The sequence below is a fragment of the Chenopodium album genome, chromosome 9 (assembly GCF_948465745.1).
Source record: "Chenopodium album chromosome 9, dcCheAlbu1.1, whole genome shotgun sequence".
NCBI lineage: Eukaryota > Viridiplantae > Streptophyta > Magnoliopsida > Caryophyllales > Amaranthaceae > Chenopodium > Chenopodium album.
Window position 1 is genome coordinate 3510518 of NC_137842.1, and position 24366 is coordinate 3534883.

General features: G+C 41.0%; 3 protein-coding genes across 3 annotated transcripts; all 3 read left to right on the forward strand.

The window, feature by feature from the left end:
* The first annotated feature begins 4085 nt into the window (after positions 1-4085).
* On the forward strand, positions 4086-8059 carry LOC145559297 (uncharacterized). Its single transcript, XM_081620724.1, has 3 exons — positions 4086-4287; positions 6774-7192; positions 7268-8059. Exons 1-3 carry the CDS (start codon positions 4086-4088, stop codon positions 8057-8059), a joined length of 1413 nt encoding a protein of 470 aa, XP_081476850.1.
* Positions 8060-8553: 494 nt separating this feature from the next.
* LOC145559298 (uncharacterized) lies at positions 8554-9063 on the forward strand. The gene has a single exon (XM_081620725.1). The coding sequence runs from the start codon at positions 8554-8556 to the stop codon at positions 9061-9063; it is 510 nt and encodes a 169-aa protein (XP_081476851.1).
* A 5133-nt stretch (positions 9064-14196) lies between these two features.
* LOC145558269 (uncharacterized) lies at positions 14197-23109 on the forward strand. The gene is made up of 11 exons (XM_081619456.1): positions 14197-14458; positions 16025-16273; positions 16717-16926; positions 17115-17195; positions 17283-17369; positions 17486-17581; positions 20112-20165; positions 20266-21260; positions 21462-21510; positions 22541-22580; positions 22695-23109. Exons 2-11 carry the CDS (start codon positions 16031-16033, stop codon positions 22844-22846), a joined length of 2007 nt encoding a protein of 668 aa, XP_081475582.1. The 5' UTR covers positions 14197-14458; positions 16025-16030; the 3' UTR covers positions 22847-23109.
* Positions 23110-24366: the final 1257 nt, after the last annotated feature.

Below are 24366 nucleotides of genomic sequence, written 5' to 3' on the forward strand. Positions count from 1 at the left end.
ATGAATTTTATTGGATAATTGTATATTTTTGTAATTGTTATGTTAATTTATGAATTTTATTAGATAATTGTGTGGATTTTTTCGATTTCGTTGTTAATTTAAGATTTTTGGGCTAATTTTCGTTTTGTGGTGTTAATTTTCGAATTTCTGGGGGTGGATTTTTATTTCGTTGGGGTTGATTTTCGTTTTGTTGGGTTTAATTTTCGTTTTTGGTGTTAAATTTTCGTTGTTTGGGTGTTTTCGGGATTTATTTTCATTTTTTGGGGTTCAATAATGGTGTGGTAGTGTCGGTGGTGGTGGGATAAGAACGGCCTGGTGGTTCTGGGGTGGAGTCTGGTGGTTCTGGGGTGGGTGCAGTTTTTTTTTTGTTTTTTTAATTAATTTTTCCGACGGAATTTCCGTCGGGATTTTCCGGCGGAATAATATCCGTCGGAAATTTATTCCGCCAGAAAATCCCGACGGACTTTCCTAGGCCCGAAAACCTCTTCAAACGGACTGGTTTCCGTCGGAAAAGCGGTTCTGACGGAATTTTCGTCGGAAAAGGGCGTTTTTCCGACAAAGTATATTGCGACAACCAGTTTCGACGGATTTCCGTCGGAAACGGGTTTTCCGACGGAAAACGAGGTGTTTTCGACGGAAAATTCCGTCGTATTTTGGCTGTTTTCTAGTAGTGAGAAACCCTAATCCTAACCCTAATCAAGTTGGTTAATCCTCTCCTATAAATGCTAATCTTCACTGATTAGCGAGGTAATTAATTCTTTCTCCACACATTCTCTCTCTACAAATTCTCTCTCTAAACACAGTTTACTGACTTAACCGTCGGAGGGGCTTTCTCGGGAACACCCCCCGAGGCAGTTGACTTTTGTTGTTTTGCAGGACTCGGTATGACCAGACGAGCAGGCTCCCCTTCAACTCCGATCCGAAATTCTTTTGCAGAAACAATTGGCGCCGTCTGTGGGGAACTCGTCAAACAAAAAGTCATGGTTACCACCCGTCGAACCGATCCTTCCCAAAACGCTGGTGGGCAGAATCAAACTCAAGGTCAGTCACGCCCACCTCGTCAGCCGCGGAACAACCCGCAATCAAACCGTGAAGATGAAGGTGACAACATGGAGGTTGAACAACCCGTTGATCAAGGAAATCAGCAACCTGTGACTAGGCAAGATCTAGAAAAGCTGACCGAGCAGTTCAACACAACTCTCCAGGACACCCTCAGACAACTGACCGAAGCTGTGAAAAACAACCAAGCTGGTCCCTCTCACCGGCCACCGCAAGACCAGGGACGCCAAGCGTCACGGAACAATAAAAGGGCACAGCCCCACAATGTTCCCTGACGAAGCGGAGCACAAAGCCGTAGGGCACAGCCTGTCGGTACTACTAGGTCCGCCCTAAGTAGATCTGGAAACCGTCGTCGATCTCCTCATGATCGGCCTTTCATATCACCGGTCCGCATAGAATCCAGTCGGCACTCTACTGCAAGCCGACGCCGGAGGGAGGGTGAACCGGCAAACCGGGTTAGAGACCCAGATGCTAGACGACTCATTGATGAGATGCGCTTACAAAGGCGCGAGATGGACGCCCGAGAACTCATTAACAGACGTAGGATAATCGAGAAATGCCAAGCACGTGATAACGATGAGAATAGGGCACGGAGTCGTAGGCAAAGGCGGAGTCCGAGATCGCCTGATCAGCGATCACTTTCTCGTCGGGAGGATGTAGGAGAATCAGAAGATCCTCCAAGGAAGGACAGATCTGAGCGAGATCACATATCTCGTCATACAAGCCATAAACCTCGGGAAGAAGAAAGAACTCGAGACCAATATGAACAGCCACCACGGTTTCCATCACATTTGTCTACGCCGCTAACTCCATTGAGCCAGGAGCTAATGAATGCCCCAAAAGTGGACAAGGTCAAGATGCCTACCATAGAGCCTTTCGCTGGAACTACCGATCCTGATGAGCACTTTGCCGCATATGCCGCACAAATGAGTGTGCAAACAAGTTGCGAGGCCACATGGTAGTTGCGACTTGCGAGGCCACATGGTGTAAGTATTTCCCTACTACTCTAAAGGGACAAGCCTTGTTGTGGTTCCAAAAGTGTGTGCCTAAAGGTAGTATCCATAGCTACCAAGACTTGGAACGTGTGTTTGTTAGTCGTTTCAAGCACGTAGCAAGACAGAAAAAAACAAGTGTCAATCTGATGGTTGTGACACAAGGGAAGACGGAGACCTTGCAGAACTACATACGAAGGTTCAATCAAGAATCTTTGAAAATTCAAAACTTACCAGATGAGACAGCCCTAACAACCTTTTTGGCCGGGCTGAGTTCCATGAATTTCAAATTTAAGCTGATCGAGTAAGAGGTTTCAACCCTCACTGAAGCCATGGAGTGGGCACACAAGAATATACAAGCCTCAGAAGTTTGTGGCATAAGCCGTGAGAATAATCCACCAGAGAAAAAAAGGAAACATGAGGATGAACCTTCAAGGAGCCAACCATCCAAATGATCCAACCTGATCACAGATCATGGTAACGACCCTCGGTACAACCGTAATCGTCGAGAGATCTATTTGGACATTAAAGAGAAAAACATGTTGCCAAGGCCTCCTGTAGTTCGGACCCCCAAGGAGAAGAGGGACAAGAGACTCTGGTGCGAGTATCATCGCGAATGCGGGCATACCACAAAGAATTGTAGGGATTTAAAGAAAGCCCTTGATCAACTTGCTGACGAAGGAAAACTTAACAGATACCTCAAAGAATCTGACCGCTCAAACAAGGAGAAGGAAAAGGCAAGAGAGACTCGCAGCGACGACACCGGTGGACATGTCGCTGTCATTGCCGGTGGATTAGCACTCGGAGGATCGATGAACAAGGCGAAAGACAACCTACGAACCTTGCAATATCAAGTGCTCAAGGTCACACCCATTTCAACGCCCTCTTCGCCTATCATGACGTTCGGGGGAAAGTTAGAACGCCCTTTGCAAGTCCCTCACGACGACCCCTTGGTCATTGAGATGAAAATTGCCAACTTCAGAGTTAGTCGAGTGCTCGTTGATAGCGGGTCATCAGCAGACCTCATCACCCTTGATTGCTTGAGGTGTTTGAAATACAACGAAGAAGATTTAGCACCCGTAGACAGACCCTTGATCGGCTTCGGGGGACAATCCGTCTTTCCTAAAGGGACAATCCGTTTACCAGTTCGACTTGGACCCAAAGGGAAGGGTAGATCGGTGATTACCCACTGTTTGGTGGTGGACACACCCTTGCCCTCCAATGTCATACTCGGACGGCCGTTATTGAACAAGGTAAAGGCAGCCATATCAGTCTATCAGTTGCTCATGCAATTCGAGCTTGAAGATGGAACAGTTGGAAAAGTATATGGAGACCAAGGATCCGCTAGAGAATGCTACGTCAATAGCTTGAAGCGAGCATCAGAAGCACCCGCTGAACCATCGAAGAAGAACAAAGTAACCAACCCTTCCGTCCTTTTCACTGAAGAATCGAGGGGGGTAGACAAACCCCAGCCCATAGAAGAAGATAAGGAAGAAGTCATTGGCACCACAGAAGAAACGGTGCGGGTCGGAACAAATATCGACGCTGCATTGCGCACTCAAATAATCAATGTGCTTAAGGCACATCGTGATGTCTTTGCCTACTCAGTAGACGAGATGCCCGACATAGACCTTGCCATTATGACTCATCGCTTGAACATCAAGCCAGGCTACAAGCGTGTTAAACAAAATTTGAGGCATCAAGGCCCCGAGCGCACCGCAGCAGCTGCATCAGAAGTAAAGAAGCTACTCGAAGCAGGGTTCATTAAAGAATGCCAGTATACGGATTGGCTTGCGAATATTGTGTTGGTCAAGAAACCCTCTGGGGCATGGAGAATGTGCGTCGACTTCACTAACTTAAACAAGGCGTGCCCCAAAGATGACCATCCTCTCCCTAAGATAGACAAGCTTGTGGATTCAACGGCTGGACATGCTCTATTGTTACAAGGCGGGATATCATCAAATCCCCATGGCAGAAGAGGACCAACCACATACCGCGTTCATCACTAACCAAGGAGTATATTGTTACAAGGCCATGCCTTTTGGCCTCAAAAATGCTGGAGCCACATACCAGAGGTTCATCAACAAAATCTTCGAAGGGCAATTAGGGAGAAACGTCGAAGCGTACGTTGATGACATGATAGTAAAGAGTCGCCACGAGAAGGACCATGTCACAGACTTGGTTGAAACGCTTGAGAAATTGAGAAAATATGGGATGAAGTTAAATCCCAGAAAGTGTGTGTTTGTGATGAATCACATTTATATAGAGTTTATCGGCACATTTATGCTAGTTTTATAGTTGATTTTTGAGTCTTTTGTTGCTTTTTAGGTTGTAATTGCATAAGTTGTTCATTTTGTGCTCTATTACGCTTCGTTTGTGTTTTATTAATGTTTCAGGTAGTTTCTATAACTATTCGAACGCTTTCGGGGTGATTTTGGAAGAACGGGACAATGAAAGGATGAAAAGTCGATGAATGGAGGTCACTTAAAGAAGGATATATGTTTGTGGAAGCTTGTTTTGAGATTTATATGCATGAGGAATGAATATAGTATCCACAAGGGTCGTTATGCACTTTACGGAAACGAATTTAAGTTAGTAACGAAGTTAAACGATGTTTTATAAAGTGGCAAAACTGACCTTTGTCCACTCTTTTGATCATAACTTTAGTTCTACAAATCGGATTGATGCGATTCAAATTGCGTTGGAAACTAGACTTAAAGAGCTTTCCAATAATAGGTCACACGCCCCAAGAAGTCTTCTAAAACAGAAGTTATAGGCGTTTGAATCCAAGTGATGCTGTCAGCCACCCGCGGGATAATTGCTGCGCCCCTGTCCCGCGACCACTCGACACTAGCAGGTGCTGCTGCCAGGCCGCGGCCACCAGCCTGCGCCCGCAGGTCTGGTCGAGCAGCCTTGAAGCCTCAAGTAGCTTTTTCATTCACATCGTCACAAGTCTTCGGGCCACGTCATCTTCTATCGTCCACTAATAATTCAACTTATGTAATTTATATTTTCTTACTTCTTTTCTTTAATTATTTTTAGATTAGTTTTAGGATAATATAAATACTCAAGGGATAATTATTTTCCCTTATGCCTTTTATATCTTTTATTACTTTTTATTTTACGTTCTTTTTAGTTTTCTCTCTTAAACCCTAGTTTCTCATGGCATCTCCATGGATTCTTCCATGGATGATTCTTGGGTTTACTATTTTAATTCATTGAGGTATTTTATTTCTATTTTCTTGCTTTTAATTATGTTTTATTCCTTAGATCTAGTTTTTATTATTTCTTCCATGTTTGAGTAGTTTTATTTCTAGGGTTTGGGAATCCATGTTTATATTATGAATCTTGATTGATAATTTTAATATTTTGATTATTGATTTCTCTAATTGATAGTGTTTTATTGTTAATCTTGCAAACTGATCAATTGTATGATTAATTCATGTTAATAAGAGTTTGAATCGAAAGATCTTACTTTTAGAGGCTTACCTACAATTAGCAATTCTGATTATGTTAGCGACCGAACTACATATGTTGAATTGAGAGCGTTAAGACCCGACTGTAGGCTTAGCAATTTCTCTAGATAATTGATTGATTGAATTGTTATTGATATTTGATAGATTTAGAACTATAAACATGGTGAACCATAGCCCTAGGTCTTTTTATTAATTATTTTTTTTCCCTCTTTTAATTTAGACTATATTTTCATCCCAATTTCGCGACATAGTTTAGTTTCTCCATACCTTGAAAGCTAGATTGAATAGTCATCTCTCTGTGGATTCGACCCTACTTACCCTACTACATTGTTAGTTGGTTTTGTTAGGAATTTATTTTTGACAGGTGTACGACAACCTATCAAATTTTGGCGTCGTTGCCGGGGAGACGACTTTATTTAATTTGACTTTTATTTTTGGTTGAACTAAACTTGTATATATTTCTATTATTTTTTTTGTATATACTTCCTTTTTGTTTTACTCTTATTGTGTTTTCATGGAGTGGTATGTGTAGATACCCATTTGTGTCTCCCCAAAACCAAACCCAGTGATGAGTGCCTTTCACGTCGAGTCATAATCGAATGAAACGAAGTGTGGAAAGGTCTAGCGTTGCGGAAAGTTTTATTTCTTTTCTCTTCTCCCTGTTTTTGAAAACTTTATTTTAAAGAAAACAGCCAATCCAGTTTGGTTGGTCCATGATATGGGTCCAATAGTGGTGTAGTTGGATAGGGCTTGCAAAGACCTTTCTAACGATATATTATAAGCCCAATTCCGATGAATATTGAGGAAATTATGGCCAATTTACTAAACTGGGCCCGGTTTGAGCTTTAAGTACGACCCTATGATCTAGAGGAGGGCCTAATATAATTTATCATTCCTAATGTAATTAGGAATGGTTTTAGTCTTCTAGAACATTCTAGAAGGTTCTTTTCATTCTTAATTCAATTAGGACTCTTCAGAGTTTTAATCAAGATCAAATAGCATTTTCGACTGAAATTATATTATTTTATCTTCCAGTACGGGAAATTTATCAGATTTTCGAAAACGCGTTAAAAATCAGTTTGGCGTCCAACCCCAGGCCTTGGCGCCTGGAACCAGGATTAGCGCCAGGCGCTAGCCATTGGCGCCTGGCGCTAGCCACTAGTGCTGGCGCCAACTAGCCAGGGCTGGCGCCAAGGTGTTTTTGCGATCTTCAAACTCTGTTTTGTTAAATTATCTTTTTTGGAAGGTTATCTTTTTTTCATAGCCGCCTTGGGAAGGTTTCTTTCAAAGTCGGAAGACAAGAGCTTATCTTTTTTCAACACCCTCAAGAGAAAAGTGTTCCAATGGGACGCAGCACCCGAGATCGCCTTCCAACAGCTAAAAGAACACTTGGCCTCTCTTCCCAAGTTGGTTTCCCCTCTGCCAGGGGAGATATTGTTCTTATATTTGGCTATATCAGAATACTCGTCTAGCGCAGTGTTGGTTGCCGAGAGGGATAAATCACAACACCCGGTATATTTCTTCAGCCATGCTTACAGAGGAGCAGAGTCAAAGTATTCCCGAATTGAGAAGTTGGTGTTCGCCCTAGTCATGGCAAGCCGAAAGCTGAAGCCATACTTCCAGTCTCACCCCATCAAAGTTTTGACTAGCCATCCTATAAAGAAGGCAATCGAAGGGAGAAACCACTCAAATAGAATGACAGATTGGGCAGACCAGCTTGCAGATTTTGGTCTTGAGTAGGAGACTAGAAGGGCAATAAAAGCACAAGCTCTAGCAGACTTCATCGCCGAATGCACTCATCGCCCTGATGATGATGGATCCAAGCCATGGCAGTTATATGTAGATGGCTCCTCCTCCAAGGCAGGAAGCGGGGCCGACATTTTTATCATGTCACCGAGCAACGAGAAGTTTGAGTATGCAGTCAAATTCGACTTCAACGCCTCAAACAATGAGGCTGAATATGAGGCCCTCATCTTGGGGCTAGAGTTGTGCCAGGTGGCGGGAGCCATGGCAGTTCATGCCTTCTTTGACTCCCAATTGATCGTGAGCCAAGTCCAAGGGGAATTCGAAGCCAAGGAAGATAGCATGCGCATGTATCTCAAAAAGGTCAAAGAAACTGCTTCGTCGTTGTCTGAATTTCAGATCAAGCATCTTCCAAGGGCAGATAACCAACAGGCTGATGCCCTTGCACGAATGGCTAGTTCCGCCCAGGGGCTTGGCCCTCGCTCTATAATATGGGAAGTTCTCAAACATCCAAGCATCAATGCACCTGCAGTTCACTACTTGGACCGATCAGATGCTTGGATGGATCAAATAGTGCACTACATGCGAGACAACAAACTCCCAGAAGATCCTAAAGAGGCCACACAATTAAGAAACGAGCAGAATGGTTCGTTTGGCACGAAGGAAACCTATACAAGAAGTTGTACACTCATCCCCTCCTTAAGTGCATCACCCCAGAAGATGGAGATTATGTGCTACGAGAAATACACCAAGGAGCTTGTGGAAGTCATCAAGGGGCTCGATGCATAGCAGGCAAAGCACTAAGGGCAGGGTTTTATTGGCCTACCCTAGGGGAGGATGCGACCAAATTAGTGCAAAAGTGCGACAAGTGTCAGAAGTTCGCCAATGTGCAAAGGCTCCCCTCGAGCCCGCTACAAACAATCATCGCCACCCTACCATTTAACAAGTGAGGCATGGATTTTCTTGGACCATTCCCAGCAGCTTTGGGGCAGAGAGAATTCCTCATGATCGCCATAGACTACTTCACTAAGTGGATCGAGGCCGAACCCCTAGCCTCAATCACTGATAAGCAAATTCAAAAGTTCATATGGCGCAACATCATCACAAGGTTTGGCGTGCCCAGAAGTCTCGTGTCAGACAATGGGAGACAATTCTATAGTCGACCAACTGTTGAGTATTGCGAGAGGTTTGGAATACACACAAACTTTAGTACTGTATCTCACCCTTAAGCAAATGGCCTAGCTGAGGCTGCAAACAAAATCATACTCCACGGCCTACAAACTATGTTGGAAGGGGCCAAGGGGTCATGGGTTGATGACCTACCAGGTGTTCTATGGTCAGCTAGATCAACTCCGAAAGATGCAACGGGCCAAACCCCGTTCGCCCTTGTTTATGGCAGCGAGGCTGTGCTACCAGTCGAAATAGGGATTTCATCGACCAGGATCACATTCTACGATTATAGGGTGAATGAAGAAAACAAAAGCATGGATTTAGATCTATTGCCTGAAATAAGGGGCAACGCCCTACTCAGATCAATCGCACAAAAACAGAAAATGACCCGTCTCTTCAATAGGAGGGTCAAGGAGAAGCAGATCGGAGTAAGAGATTGGGTGCTACACAATATAGAGGCCACAGGCCGCAAGCCTGAGCTAGGAAAGTTATCACCCAATTGGGAAGGGCCCTATAAGGTCACAGAACAAGTTGCAAAAGGGACCTTTCGCCTAGAAACTCCCAAAGGCAGAACCTTAGAAAGACCATGGAACGCGGAGAACCTCAGAAGGTTTTATGTTTAAATTCATGTTTTTCAGTATTCAATTTAGTTTATTTTCAACGCTTACACGATGAAATGGGGGCATGGGTACTACATATAAAGGCTATGTGAATATTTCATCATTGTAAGACGTTTGGTCATAGAATAAGTGCATTTTTCGCCACAGTAGTAATCAAATTCCATTAATAGCAAACTTCATATTTTCCATTCGAAATTTTCGTTTCCATTTTACCACTAAGATACAAGTTTACCACCATCGCCCATCCAAGAGGCTCATAAGCCCTAAGGGGCGTCAGACACATTACCGCCCATCCATAGGGCTCATTAACCCCACAGGGCACTAAACACATCATCGCCCATCCAAGGGGCTCATAAGCCCTAAGGGGCGTCAGACACATTACCGCCCATCCATAGGGCTCATTAACCCACGGGGCACTAAACACATCATCGCCCATCCAAGGGGCTCGTAAGCCCTAAGGGGCGTCAAACACATTATCGCCCATCCATAGAGATCATTAACCCCACGGGGCACTAAACACATCGTCGCTCATCACAAGGGGCTCATGAGCCCTAAGGGGCGTTAGACATATCATCGCCCACCCAAGGGGCTTATTAGCCCCAAGGGGCACCAAAGGTCATCAAACATAATAAATACAAGTAAACATAAGTGAGCCAAAACAATCTGTTTCTTCATTAAAGTTGCTTTAAATACAAGTCTACTTGAAAATAAAGGGATACAAGAACAAGGAAAAGCAATAAAAAGGAAACTAGTCATGATGAGAATGAGAGCTAGAAGCATCATCCTCGGCAGCATAAACCTTAGAACCACTCTTTTTCAGCACATGATATCGATGATTGCCCACGGGGCATTGATCAACGGTTGGTTGATGCTCTTGGGCTTGACTACCTTGGCCCTCATCACAGAGCGAAAAATTCTTCATCATCTCATCAAGCTCGCTCTTGAGGATTTCTTGGTACTTGCCATAGAGAGGCTCGAACTGAAGGTCAGGGTGAACAAGTTCAAAGGCAGCCTGTAGGCGACGGACTCCCGTTTCTTGCCCTAACTCGTTAGCTTTGATGCACTCTTCTTCAAGGTAGGCCCGGCCGTCTGTTGTTTGGAGCCAAGCCTTCGCCATCTCTTGTTGAGTAGCACCAGCCGCCTTCAACTGCTCCTCAACATTGGCCAACTTTTCCTTTGCGGACTCCAACTCCTCTAGAGCCGTCTTCAACTGTTACTTGACCTGATTCTTTTCTTTTCTGAGCCGGAACTTCTTCGCGATAGCTGTTTTCTTAAGGCTCATCATCTCTTCGAGCTGCGACTGTAGGTTGGCAACTTGCTCCTTAAGCGAATTGACTTCTTGCATAAGTGCATAATTTTCCTTAGCTAGGCCTGCGACCATAAGCCCTCGTTGTGCTAACGCGGTGGCCCGTACCGAATACTGAAGATGATGAATAAGGCGTGTTAATCACGACACAACAGTAAAAGTAACAATAAGGAAAAAGAGGGTCACAAACCTCAGCCCATGATTGCTGCATAATCTTAAACTCTTCCTCGTGATCCAATCCTTTAAAGTGGTCCGCATCAACAGTCGAATAAAGGTGACCTAAAGCCGACTCAGCACGTGCCTCTTTCCCCGAGCCATCGAGGTCCCAAAACGAGGCCCTACTAGATGAGCCACTCCCATCATTGTGCCTACTCCTTTTAGGGCTTGGCGGACGCTGAGGGGATGGCACCATCTGCCGAGGGGATGGCACCATCTGGTCATTGCCTTCTAGCATTGTTGAAGGCTGAGCTTGGTAATCTTCAGGAGCCGTACTAAAGCTTTGCCCTGGTATCTCCACCGGAGCCGAGGTAACTTTCCCCTGGGTCCTCTACAAAAATGACACATTAGTGAGATTCAAACCATTAAATGCATTCAAAGTCAACAAAGATAGCTTACCAAGGGTGGGGGAGGTATCTCCCTGGTTCCGTTCTTTAGTAGCTTCCTCACCGCGGCAGCTTGCAGGGCAAGGACTTTCTGAGTTTTCAATGCTTCCGAATCCATGAATCCTGCACAGAATTAGGAAAAAGTTAAAACAGCAACACAAAGATACCTATAATCATAATGTGTGCAGAAGACCCCCCTCTCTAGCATACCCTCTGAGAGGAAGCCAAGGCCAATTGTACAAAGCTTCTTTTCATCCTCTAGAAAGGCTCGGTTGGGTATCCAATTCATGGGTAATTGAACAGCGTCGCCATTGACCACGAGACCCTTAGTTTCCAACAAAAGGGCAACTACAACTTCCTTCATGTTCATGGGTGGAACGTCGAAATTTAAACTCAAATTGGGTTCCCCTAAATTCGAGATCAATGGGATGTCCCAAGTACGACAGTAAACAAACATAAACTGGCCACTCCAGTGTTTGACGTTTGATTGTTGGTCGTGCACCACTTTGTAGCCATTGCGGATGCGAAAGGCCCACCAACCAGGAGCGAAATTTGAATCCTCGGAGGGTATCAATTTGAACAAGTTTCTCCAAAGCCTTAAAGTTGGAGTGTGCCCTATCATGGTACAAACCACCAAAAAAGAGTACACTTTTAGCCAAGAGTTAGGTGTTAAATTGCAAATGGCTAAGTTGTACTCCTGCAACAAAGTCCTGACAAAAGGGTGAAGGGGAAAGCGTATTCCCTGCTTCAGTAAACCCCAATATACAGCGGTACACCCTGGAGGTGGAGTCGTGGGAGTGTCCCCATCTTCAGGAGCATACCCTACGTATTGGCCGGTTACACCATACTGTCCAATCATGGACCGTGAGATTTGGCCTAGGCGGATTTTTTCTTGAAACACCGCCCTCAACCCATAGGCTTGCAGGCCTCCCCCAAGTGGCTGTGCGTTGCTCTGGTAATTGCGTTCTTCATTGTCCTGGTCTTCAGCAGCCTCCATCACTATAACTACACCATTCACAAGGTGCCTATTAAATAAACCATCTCCCTCTGAGAAGGCCACAGTCACCTCACCCGGACCATAGTCCTCCTCATAAGACGAGTACGGAGACCCGCCAGGGAAATCCGGCAACACATCGGCATAGGGGATACCAGAGGTAGAAGAACAATCTTGTGCTACTTCCACGGCGGGTTCACCTTGTTCAACCCACCATGGTTGTCTAATGCTAGAAGAACTTGACGATGATGTCATTAAAGAAAGAAAGCATAAAAGAACAAAGGCATACCTTAAAGTGTAGTGTATTACAACTAAATGAAGCTCCTGTTGATGCTAAACCACGATCACCGCCTCGACTACCTCCGAACAAGAGCGCACAAGCTTCCTTCCGCCAAACAGTGTTGCAAACGCTTTCTCTCACTAACTTTTATCACTACTTTCTCTCACTAGAAATCTTTTGAGAATGAAATTGTGAATGAGAAATGTGTGTTTATGTGGCTATATAAAGAGAAACATTTGCCTCGAAAAATGAGCCAAAGGACACTTGTTACTCATGCGAAGGAAGGGTGTCACAGACACTTGTTACTCATGCAAGGGAAGGGTGTCACAGACACTTGTTACTCATGCCGAGGAGTATGTATACTTATCATCTCCCCCTAAGGGGCTCTTAGAAAGCATCAATTATATCATCGCCCGTCATAGGGGCTCATTATGGGGTGGTCCAAGCCCGTACCGTTCCAAGGTAGGCCTAAAAATGAGACCGTAATCGGAAAAATGGCATTTTCACCATGCTAGAGGCCTTTTTTCGCAATTCCGGTGGGCACCACGTAGAGCTCGAAAAAATACACAAGTTAAAAAAAAAGTTTGTTTGATTCGGACACCCGGGGACCAAGTTATGGCCTCCCGAAGTATTCATCAAAATTTACTAAGTAACGGACAACATTGCTTTCCGTGGGTGACGAGATGGGTCATTTTTAAGCATTCTTAAAAATAATATATAGTTCCCGAGACACTCCATCACCCACATGACACCCGAGCGCCAAAACGACCTCTTTTATGAGTTGGAAAGACGTGCAAACGCGATAAAAAAAGTCCGAAGCCATTGGCCGAGGGTTTAATCATCGCCCATAAAGATAAGGGGCTACAATGCACAAGAAGATTATCGCCCACCATGGGTTGGCCTAAGTCAAAATCGCCGCCCCTCCAAGCTAGGGCTAGGCCTAACGTGTGCTGGTGCGAGCTGGTGCCCAGCAAGCATGCTAAACATCAGTGCCCAGCAAGCATGCTAGGAATCAGCGCCCAGCAAGCCTGCCAGGCAGTAGCGCCCAACAGCAAACTGCCAGGCAGCATCAGCGCCCAGCAGCAGCAAGCTGCGTGCCAGGCAGCATCAGCGCCCAGCAGCAGCTAGCTGCCTGCCAGGTAGCATCAGCGCCCAGCAGCAGCAAGCTGCGTGCCAGGCAGCATCAGCTAGTTACGTGCCAGGCAGCAGCAGCAAGCTGCGTGCCAGGCAGCATCAGCGCCCATCAAGTGTGCTCGACTACCAAAAAAAAAAAACACTTTTACGAAGACGTGACTTAAATACAGCCCATGTCACCGGGTCGATTGGTTTCATTCGATCAATATTTTTCCGACAAACTCCCAAACCGCAGAGTGCGCTTTACGACTTTGTCGTGGGGCTAATGTTTGGACCCCCTGTGGGCCCACGTTCATTAAATACATAAATTACCAAAATTCCCTTAGTTAAACCCTAAACAGGAAAATTCAATCATCATGCACAGCACGCATCCCGAGAAACCCTAATATAGCCCAACAGGGCCTAACACGGCTCATAACGGCCAGAAACCCTAATCCTAACCCTAATCAAGTTAGTTAATCCTCTCCTATAAATGCTAATCTTCACAGATTAGCGCGGTAATTAATTCTTTCTCCACACACTCTCTCTACAAATTCTCTCTCTAAACACAATTTACTGACTTAACCGTCGGAGGGGCTTTCTCGGGAACACCCCCCGAGGCAGTTGACTCCCCTTCAACTCCGATCCGAAATTCTTTTGCAGAAACACCGTCCAAAGAGAATCAATATACTACTGATGGCTATCTGCTTTATACGGAATAACCAATTGAGATTTAAGGTTACATAATGTCATAATCTACAACTTTGTTAGCTTCCCGATTATATAATCCGATATAATTCTTGAGAACACAAATTTACTGTTGAAACTTGAAGTATATCTGGAATTATGAGCACCACCCAAATAAGCAGAAGTTTGTAGAAAAGCACCAATGACGACGTCACAGCTGACTATCACTCATACGCCACAACCGCCACCTTAACCACCAATATTTAAACAACTTAAAATAAGTATAAAAAAAAAAAATAAAAAAAAAACACTATATATTGTTGGAAAATTCAATTCAACTCTCGCTTTTTTCATTTCTCATTACCTTAACAATTATCGAAGTCTCAATTTTCAGTCTCACCGAGTTAATTCTACAGGTATCTGCTCCTTTTACTTCTCAATTATCTAATTTTTATTTCAAAGTTCCAATCTTTTTTTCTCAAAAATGATGATCACTGAATAAATTGTGATTTTCGCTGTTTCAAAATTTGATTTTCTGGTTAATTATGGCCAATTAATTGTTGTTCTGCAGTTGGGTATTTTTCTTGTTCATGTGTTTCAATTTCTTTTATGTTTTCTGGGTTTGATTGTCTAGTGGGTTTCATTGTGTAATTTGAAATGAGTGATTTTTGGGTGTCTTCTTGTGCAAGGTTTCTTGAATTATGAACCTTTGAGATTGCAATTTGTGGGTATTAAGGGAATTAGGGATTTTAAGGGGTTGATTTTATTTGGGATTTCTATGAACTGTTGATTTGTTTTGTAGTCTTTACATAGAAGATAAAAGTATAGAACTTTAGGTTGGGGAGGTTTCTTCTTGGTGCTAGGAATTGTGTGCATGGTACGCCCAGGTGTATAATCGACTTTGTCTCAATTCGTCACAGTAAACCATGATGAGTAGACACCTGGTTTGTTTATAGTTGTTTGTAGATAGAAATTAGTTCCGTGTTCGAATTGATGCATGTAGAAGTAAAAAAAAGGGTTATGCAGTTGGAGGTAATTGCTGATGCGCTCTTGCCCATGGGGTGGCACTTTGCCGATCCCTTTTCCTCTGTGAATTTGTGCTGCCGTTTGCTCATGCTTTACATGTACATAGCATAATGTTAGGCTGTTACAGTCCTGTTAGAATGCTAGTAAGCATTCAGTTCCCATAAAGAATGCACTGATAAGAGCGGTTGAAACAATCAATTGCACTTGATAAGCAGACCAATTGCAACAATTTGTGTTGAACTCTTGGCATTTCCTCCATGTGCTTGGTGCAAGTATCGAAAACTTGTTTACCTTACATGCTGGACTGCAGGAATATACTGGAGAACTTTGCAGTGGCATTAATTTTAGCCACAAGTTATTGGATTTATGTAATTTTAAGTACTTCCATTTATGATCAAAATTCAAATCTATAGTGTAGCTTGCAACCAGAAGATACCAATTAGATGTCACATCTCGGAGTCAAAGCCCTTGCAGTCATGCCTAATGAGTGAATGACAGATTTGTCAGTGTTGTTAATTTCTATCTTGCACCCTTCATTAAGTACACATAGCATGTAAAAAGGAAACCAGGGATATGATGGAAAATGAGGTTTAAATTGATGGGAAGTTTGTTTTATATTGATGGAATCGATTAACTCCAGGCTTTGTTGTTGATATATTGAGAACTGGTTAATTTGCTGCCCTTGTTCCATGATAGATGGGGATATATAGACATTGGTGTTAAATGGATCATGTTGTCGTGATTTTATATTGAAAGAAACCAAATATCATTCAGTGCTACGTGTTGGCAGTCTGAAAATTAGGACTGCTTGCGTGTTTGTTACAGTATTGTTTGCTGGTTTATCATGCATGCACTTCAAAGTATTCTTAGTGCTTAACTACTTTTTTTTTTTTTCCAGATCAAGTGTCTGTCATAGGAAGTTTTGTTCACTGACTTACTATTCCATCTCCTTACAGAAAATCATGGTGCTGCATCAAAATGTTATTACTGTTCCTGTTATATGGAGGGGAAAGAAGTTTGAGGTAAAAATTAATTCAGAGGCCTCTCTCAAGGAGTTGGGGGAGGAACTGCAGACCTTGACTGATGTTAAAGCTGATACAATTAGATTGATTATTTCTCTGCCTTCCACCAAAAGCTCGAAATTATTGATGCCTTTCTCTGACGAGCATTCCAGTCTAAGGCTACGAGATACTGGAATCGTAGAGGTTTATACCCAAATCTTGATTCTTATACCTTTATTCATACAACTATACAAGTGTATAGATTATTTCTTGTCTTAGATAGATATATTATTTAATGTGGTTTAATATGTCAATTATGGCTGATGATAATGTCCGGAATGCTAGTGCTTAGACTGGCTCCGTCATTCTTTTATAAATTTCAGTATTCTTCTTTTTGTAGAAGTTTAATATTAATTGATTACCTTATTTGCAAATGTTTTCTTTTCATTCTCTTCTCATCACATCTCCCCCCGCCCCCCTCTTTTTTTTCTATATCCCTCTCCTCATCCCATGAGCTCCTTAAATATGTTCATCCCCTACATGTTGCAATGATAAAAGATTAGAGGAAGTATTTTCTTTCTATGGATGAAGCATTGGTGCAAAATATTTTGAGCAGGACTTGGACTCATACGTATATGTGCTGTCAGGGGAAGCCGTTAAGAATGATGGGAGTCTCCAAAGATGAGATTGATAATGTTCTTAAAGATGCTGAAGCAAACCTAAGAATTGCTGGATTTGAGGAAGAGGAAAAGAGGATGAAACAACGGATGTCCAGGGGATCCCATTCCTCATTAAAACTCCCGCAAGGACCTTACATCTTCTGCAATTTTCGTACACTTGAACTGCCTGGAGTTGTGGTACTTATTTTTTCCTATATTATCTTGTTTTGTGCAGATAAAGTATGGGTAGTTACAGACTTAATGTTTAAAAAAAAAAAAAAAACTTTCATCAAACAGCAAAAGTCGTCTTAAATGCAAAGAAGTATATAATGAATATTTTTTGAGAAACTTCACATATTTCTTATTTCCTTTTTTTCTTTTACTAGTTAAATCCTCCTCCCTCGGAGGCTATGAAGAGAATGCATATGCTTGCAGCTGACCCAGGAATCGTTGCCATCATGAACAAGGTAGTGATTTAGTGATGAGGTTAGATTTTTGCTAATGCTCTTATCTTTTTGGACTTTATTTTCACATGTGATTGTGGTTCCTTGAAGTATCGTTGGCGAGTGGGGATCATGACAGAGATGGCGCCTGTTGGTTATGTTGGTGTTAGCCCGATATGTGTTCTTGGTTTAAACAAGGTATATGAACACCTCAACTAATTTATTATGTGTTGATAATTGATCATCAAAAGGTCTTTGCTTTTGTTAGCTTGTGTCTTTCTTTTGTTCTTAATGTGTTGCTTATTTGATTGCAGAATCAAGGAGAGGAAATATCTCTTCGTCTACGCACTGATGATCTAAAGGGTTTCAGAAAATATCAAAGTATCAAGAAAACTTTGTTGCACGAACTTGTAAGCACTTTTCTCATGAATTATTGCTTCATTGCTAAAAAAATTATAATTTTTAAAATTTGCAGTAATTATCGTTTTCTGAACACTTTATTCAATCCTGCAAGCAGGCATTGAGTTTGCAAGATCAGTTCTTTTTTTTTTTTTTCTCATATACGTCAATGCTATATTTTGGATTCCCTGTACTTCTGTAAGAATTGAAGACGCTTTTCTAGGATTAAATCTTTTTCTCCATGTCATTTATATATATATATATATATAAAGGATGCTTAAGCTCCAATGATTTATTTATTATTATTATTTTTTTTCAGTTGTAGACAACTAGTGGGTCCTAACACTTCTTATCCTTGGTAATATTAGATCTCCTTAATAAGATCTTAGATTTGAAGGGCATGTGTTCTACTTAGTTTGTTTGAAGGGGTATTTTGCTTGGTGATAAAGTAGGCGTGATCTAGGTCTTCTGCTTAAGGGTAACTGACTTTATCTTTTAGATTCTTTGTTTGCCGCCTTCTTTTTCAACCTCTTGAGAATACTCAGCTTACTTGAATGGTGGCTGGCAAGGTATGCTGATATTTGATTAACCCATTCTCTTTTTACTTTGTGATTGGGTTGAGGAGATCTTTAGCTTGGTGAAGAATATAGGTGATAGGGCTGTCTGACTTGCCTCGTCAATTATCAGTTATATGAGGGTGTAATCTTTTCTTTGGTTCCTATGCACTTTTGTTTCTATAACATGTGGGTTATTCATCTATATGAAGTTGATAATTTGCTCCCTGCTTAAAGAAATATGTTTGAATATCCTCTATGGTAAAGATAGAAAATGTTTATCCAAAAGTTGAAATTTGAAAGATGAGCTTAAGGATTGGTACAAAAGATCTTTGGATTTTGGAGATATTACAGCCTTTAAAAGCGATGACAGTATAGAGACTGATGGCCTGGAAAGAAAAACTTATTGACTATTTAAGAACTGTGATTGTATTAACTTTGTAAGTATTTAGTAGAGTTGTATTTTGCAGAAAGGAGATTGAATTAACAATTGAAAGCAAGGACAATTTTAACTCTCTTTTAAGTCAGTCAATGTTAGGATGAAGACTCAGCTTCATATATTAATTGAAGGTGACATATGGCTGTTAGACACCAAGATATTTTTGTTTTAGAGACCATGTCTTTCTTTGAAGGTGTTTTGATTGAGGTAAAGGAAGCTAATGGTGGAGGGGCTTGAGTAGACCTTTGAGTAGGAGTTTTATACTTTATCTTTATTGTAGTGGGCAATAAGTCACCATAGTTTTACTTAAATTTTGTTTTAGAATTCACCATTGATTAATAGTTTTCTTTAGTATAGAGTCTAGAGAGTGAGGGTTGATTTACTCAAGGTCTTTCATAAATCTTTGTGATTGGGATTGTGGCAGAAGTGTAGAAGTATGGAACCATCTTTTCATTACTCTTGTATTGTCTCTAATTAGATGTCTTCAGAGTTTTGGGATCTTAGGCCTTTTAGTTTCCTCACTGCTGTTTATGATAGGCTCTTTAGTGTGTAATTTTTATTTACTTTTTAAAGGGGATTTCAGTGAACCAGAGTCTGTTTGTGACGGTTGAATATATTTTGGGAATTCATCATGTAGTTTTTGAATATCGTGATTGTTGTGTTAGATGTCTAGATGAGTTTAGAGTTATAAGGTTAAGTTACACTTCAAGAAAGCCTACAATATGATGAATAAATGCTTCTTAGATGATGTAAACCTTTAGGTTTATATGTAGAAAAATAATACATGGTGCTTGTCGTGGATTTGCTTTTTGGTCTTTGGGAATAGGCGGTCTTGAAGTTCATTTGGGGCTATGAAGGGGTTAAAGTATGATGTTCCCCTTTCTTTCTTTTCACTTTATTTGTTGATACATAGAGATAACATTCTTGGTTAGGGAAAACTTTGGGATTTATATAGCTTTACTACGTAGAGGTGGATTATTTTATTTATGCAATGGATGTCAATAACTTTTGCCTCTAACTTAAAGCACACCTATACTATTCTCTGCATTCCTAAGGTATTTATCTCAAGACCTTCCGTTTGCCTTCTTAGGAGCCTCTTGGGCTATAACAGTACTTCAGAAAACATTCAACTGAAATAGTTAGTTGGTGCAAGTTTCCTGACCTCAATTATTCTGCCTAAAGGCATATACCTGGGTTGGCAAGTTCATGATCAATTGGAGTTTGATGGGCCTTGAAGGCTTGGCTTCATATTAGACTCAATTTCTGCAATTCAGTCCAATATTTGGAGTTTAGAAATCACAGGTGCAGACATTGGATTGTTTTGGCCTTCCATATTGAGCTTTAGCTGCAATAGTCTTTTTTGAAGTGTGTTTTTTTTTTTTTTTTTTTTTAAATTGTGCAATGTCTCCTTTAACTTTGATCAATGCGTCAGTAAGAAGAATGTTTCCACTGCAATTTTTGCATGTGTAGTTTGAATTGGAGTTGCATACTTGCTGTCGTACCTTAATGCATGGAACTTAGATGTTACTATGTTTTACATTGTTACAGGCTCACATGGTCTACTCTGAACATGATGCAAACTTTTATGCTCTTGATAAACAGGTAAAGTCTTTCTTCAATGCATTTCATATATTTGCTGAATTGGTGGTCCTCTACAGCTTCACATAAGAGATTTGTTCTTGCAAAAAATTAATTTCTGCAGCTGAATCAAGAAGCTTTCGCTTTAGACTGGACAAAATCAAGGAGTCATACCTTGGCTGATTCTCGATTTTCTGGGCATGATGATATGGATGTGGACTTTGATTTGGATAGCAATTTGCCTCACAAGCTTGGAGGAGAAGCTTCTCTTATGTCTGCTGGTGCTCGTGTGGCTTCTGTGGCTGCAGCCTTTCATCGTTTGACAGATTCTTCTTCCATTTCTCATGGATCTGCAAATGGGCAGCAAAATTCTAATGATTATACAGGTGATGCTCCTGGGATCCCAAGCCCAGTTGATACCTTGAATAAGGAAGAGTTGTTTATTTGGAATCAACATGATGATTATTCTCATCAAGATGAGCTGGAACCTGATCCTGATAATTCTGAGGCGAGAGGAACTGTGAATTCAGAGCCTTATACTGAAATGTTGGTAGGGATACCTATGGTGAAGTCCAACCCTGATGATACTAGACTGGAAGCAGTTGTCTCCCAATCTACTGCAAGGAGAAGCTTTGATAATGCAAATTCACGTGATGAGCCTGATCCTGATGATTCAGAAGTTACTGAAAAAGGAGTGGCTGCTTCTACTATTTCCCTCACGTCAATGCAGATAGATTACAATGAAAATAGGATACTGGGGAGTAATGATGAACCTGATCCAGATGATTCTGAAGGACAACATGATTTAGGGAATGTCATAACACCTAATCAATCACAACTAATCCAGGTTCATATGGAACCAGATCCAGATGATTGTCTAAAAAACATTACAGGGCAAACCCAACCTGAATCTGATGATAAGATTGACCATCTGTTGCAAGACTTGCAACCTTTAGAAGTCACGGCTGATGAGCCAGATCCAGATGATGAATTAAGGAGGATCCAAGACCCTGCAGCTGTATTTTTCAATCGACTTAACAAAGCCATTGAGTTGCTGCGTACTGAACTGAACCCCTTGGAGGCTGTGGCAGTCCTACAGACTCTGTTTAAAATAATCAGGTATCGTCTTTTATTTGTAAGAATATCATCCATGTCCCAATAGGCCCCATATCCTTAATGGAGAACATGGGAAGGATCTTATCCAAGTTAATATATTGGTAAAAAAAGTTACCGAGTGAGTTAATCAAAACTAATATTGACTCACTCGTTTTCATGCTTGCAGAGGAATTATGCTGACTGAATGATGTCTTTCATTTGCAGAAATGTATCTGAAAATCCTAATGAAATGAAGTACAAAAAACTTCGCAAGGTATGGTCCCTTCATACTGCGAATATTCTTATTCTCTTTCCTTTTCCTTTCAGGCACTCTGAGTTTTAGTGTAATCCTTGGAACTCATGTGTATGAACCATTGACGGAAATGTCTTGAACATCACCTGTTTATATGAAATATGACATCTGAAAGCAATTTGATTAATAAGAATTATAACAGCTTTTGAACTTAAAGGAAGAAAATGATTTTCTTGGATGATTAGAAATATATATATTAAAAAATAAAAAAGGCAAAAGAATTAGTCATTCCATCATCTAGTTAACTTAGTAGGATTATGGTATCAATCAATCTCAGAGAAATTTTTGTGTTAAGCTTTCTTTCTATTCAAATTTCATTTATTTATTTGTCTTTTGTATGAGATATATGAGGCTTGTATCGATAACTTTAAGAAATGAAATTCCAGATTTTTTTTGTGAGGCCCATACATAAATATATTAAATCTAGGCATGTGATATTATAACTTCTCCCTCTTATAGAAATACTCTAACGGATTTAAGTTGCCATGACCCAACATTTCTACTTGCCTCTCCTTCTCTTCCTCTACTGTCAGTGGCCAACTGGCCATTGGTGCTGAAACATAATATTTAATAGACTTGATGACCTTTGGATATATGCGTATGTGGTGCTGTTGCATGTATATATGTTGATTAACAATGTTGATAAAGGAATTTGATCTCTAGCATAGGGATCTGAGGCAGGGAGGGATTCCACTACTACACCACCTCAAAACCTCCAAAGGTTACCTTTCTTTTGGGGGGGAGGAGGGGGATCTTTTTATCCATCGTTTATGTAGACAGTTTTAATGGCTTTCTAAACATCAGAAAGGAAGGTCTGATGCAAACTCCTATCACTGGGCTGAAAAACTAGCAATGCAAAATTAAGACAGATTAGGGATAAAATCACCCAGCCCTCACCCAAAAACAATGTTAAACTAGTTTGGATTGTAATACTTGGAATTCAATTACTTAACAATCTTTTTTCCCTTGCCAATCTCCCTTAATATTGCAGGCCAATCCTGTTTTCCAAAGGAACGTCGCATATCATGAAGGTTTGTTCTCCGAAAAATTTAAGTTTCTTATTGCCTGGTTTTCTATGAAGTTTATAATAAATTGTTTCTGTTTTATAATCTTAAATATTGAATTGGTATTTGTCTTGGGTGCAGCTGCCATGGAAGTTCTCAAAGTGGTTGGTTTCAGTGAAGAAGTTGTCACTGATGAAATGGGGAAGGCTGAAAGTTACCTGGTGTTGAAAAGGAATGATCCAGGTTTGCTGTGGCTTGCAAAATCCTCTCTTGAGACTAGCATTGCTAAGTAATTGTTGAGCGACGTGCCTACATGTACACTTGTAACAAGTTTCAAAACTGTCAAGTGTTTGTGCAAATATCCTGCTTGCATGTTCTTGTACATTTGATCTATTAACAAGTTAAGCTATATGTACCTGTAATTTGTTCACTATTGATTTCACATATAGTTGCTTGCCCCCCTATCAGAGTTTCTTCTGAGTCTATTGTAACAGATTTAACACTGATTATGTAAGATGCCTAGTCTTTGAATAAAAGATATTTATTTGGTTGGTGACTTAGGTATATTTCATATATTTTCGAATCATTTACTCATTATTGTTTTGAATAGAGACCGAGGAAAGCCTTACAAGTTACAACCCTTTTGTAAAATGATACAAAGTTATGATGTCCAACATGCTACGACATTGTTTTGGGTTATCTTTTGTTTGAGGAGAGAGCCCTTGATCTCTCAGTTTGGTGATGATACATCTCTTGAATTTTAGGATAGAGCATCAACAGCACTACTAAGATGCAAGCAAGGGCCGAGGTTCTGTTATAAACTTATAATCCAGAGTTTTAACCCTGACTTTTTTTTGTTCTATCAAACTCTTATTGCATTACTACAATTTGAGTAGCAGTTGCAGGGAGGGCCGAACTTCCTGTTCAATAAGATGTTTCAATTTGATGGGTAGCAATAGCGACTGAAGATGCTTATGATTTTGTGTTGGCTTTTACAAAATACACAAAACTGCTGTCGCATACAAAATTGTATCAGAATGTAATGCAGGGAACAATCTGGGGCAATTATGAAATGCGGTGTTGATGGTAACTCATTTCTAGATGCACACCAAGCACCTTCCATACGATAAGTCGATTAAAGCTTGTGCATCGAATGGCTTTCCCTAGTTCCCTCCGTACAAAATTCTTACAGCCTTTTAGTAAGCATTGTTTTATAACTATGATGTCTATGAATGTGTATCAAACTATGGATGCAAAATATAATTTTTTCACTGCAACATGAGATTTGAATAAAATCTGATAACTTGCGAAACTATCAAAGATGCGTAAATTTGAATGTCAATCACGATTGGTTCTCTTGCATCAAAACATTCTTTACCTTTTTTCTTAGTAGTATAGTAAAAGAGTTAATTTGCATCAAATCTTTCACGGTAATTTGGACCTCAGATGATGAAACTTGCAGTGTGTTTTCTAACAAGTATATGCGTTTTATTCCAAAAGATGCGGGTTTTCTGAATAGGAGTTTATGTTTTCACACATGAAACCGAGAGCATTGAATATTAGGTTGATATTTGTACACCAACAAGCTCAAAAAGAGCTACCGATGTCGGTGTTGGATCAGTAGAAGACTCGGTGTCTGCTATGGTTTAGGTGAACATTTTATCATGATGTTGTACATTGATTACTACGGTTTTGGGTAAACAAGAGAACGCATCTCATATCACTTTATCAGCAATACAAAGTGTGTTAAATCACATAAGGTAAGGGCCAAAGGCAGAATATTTTTAGCTAGTAAAGTCGGTACAATCAAGGA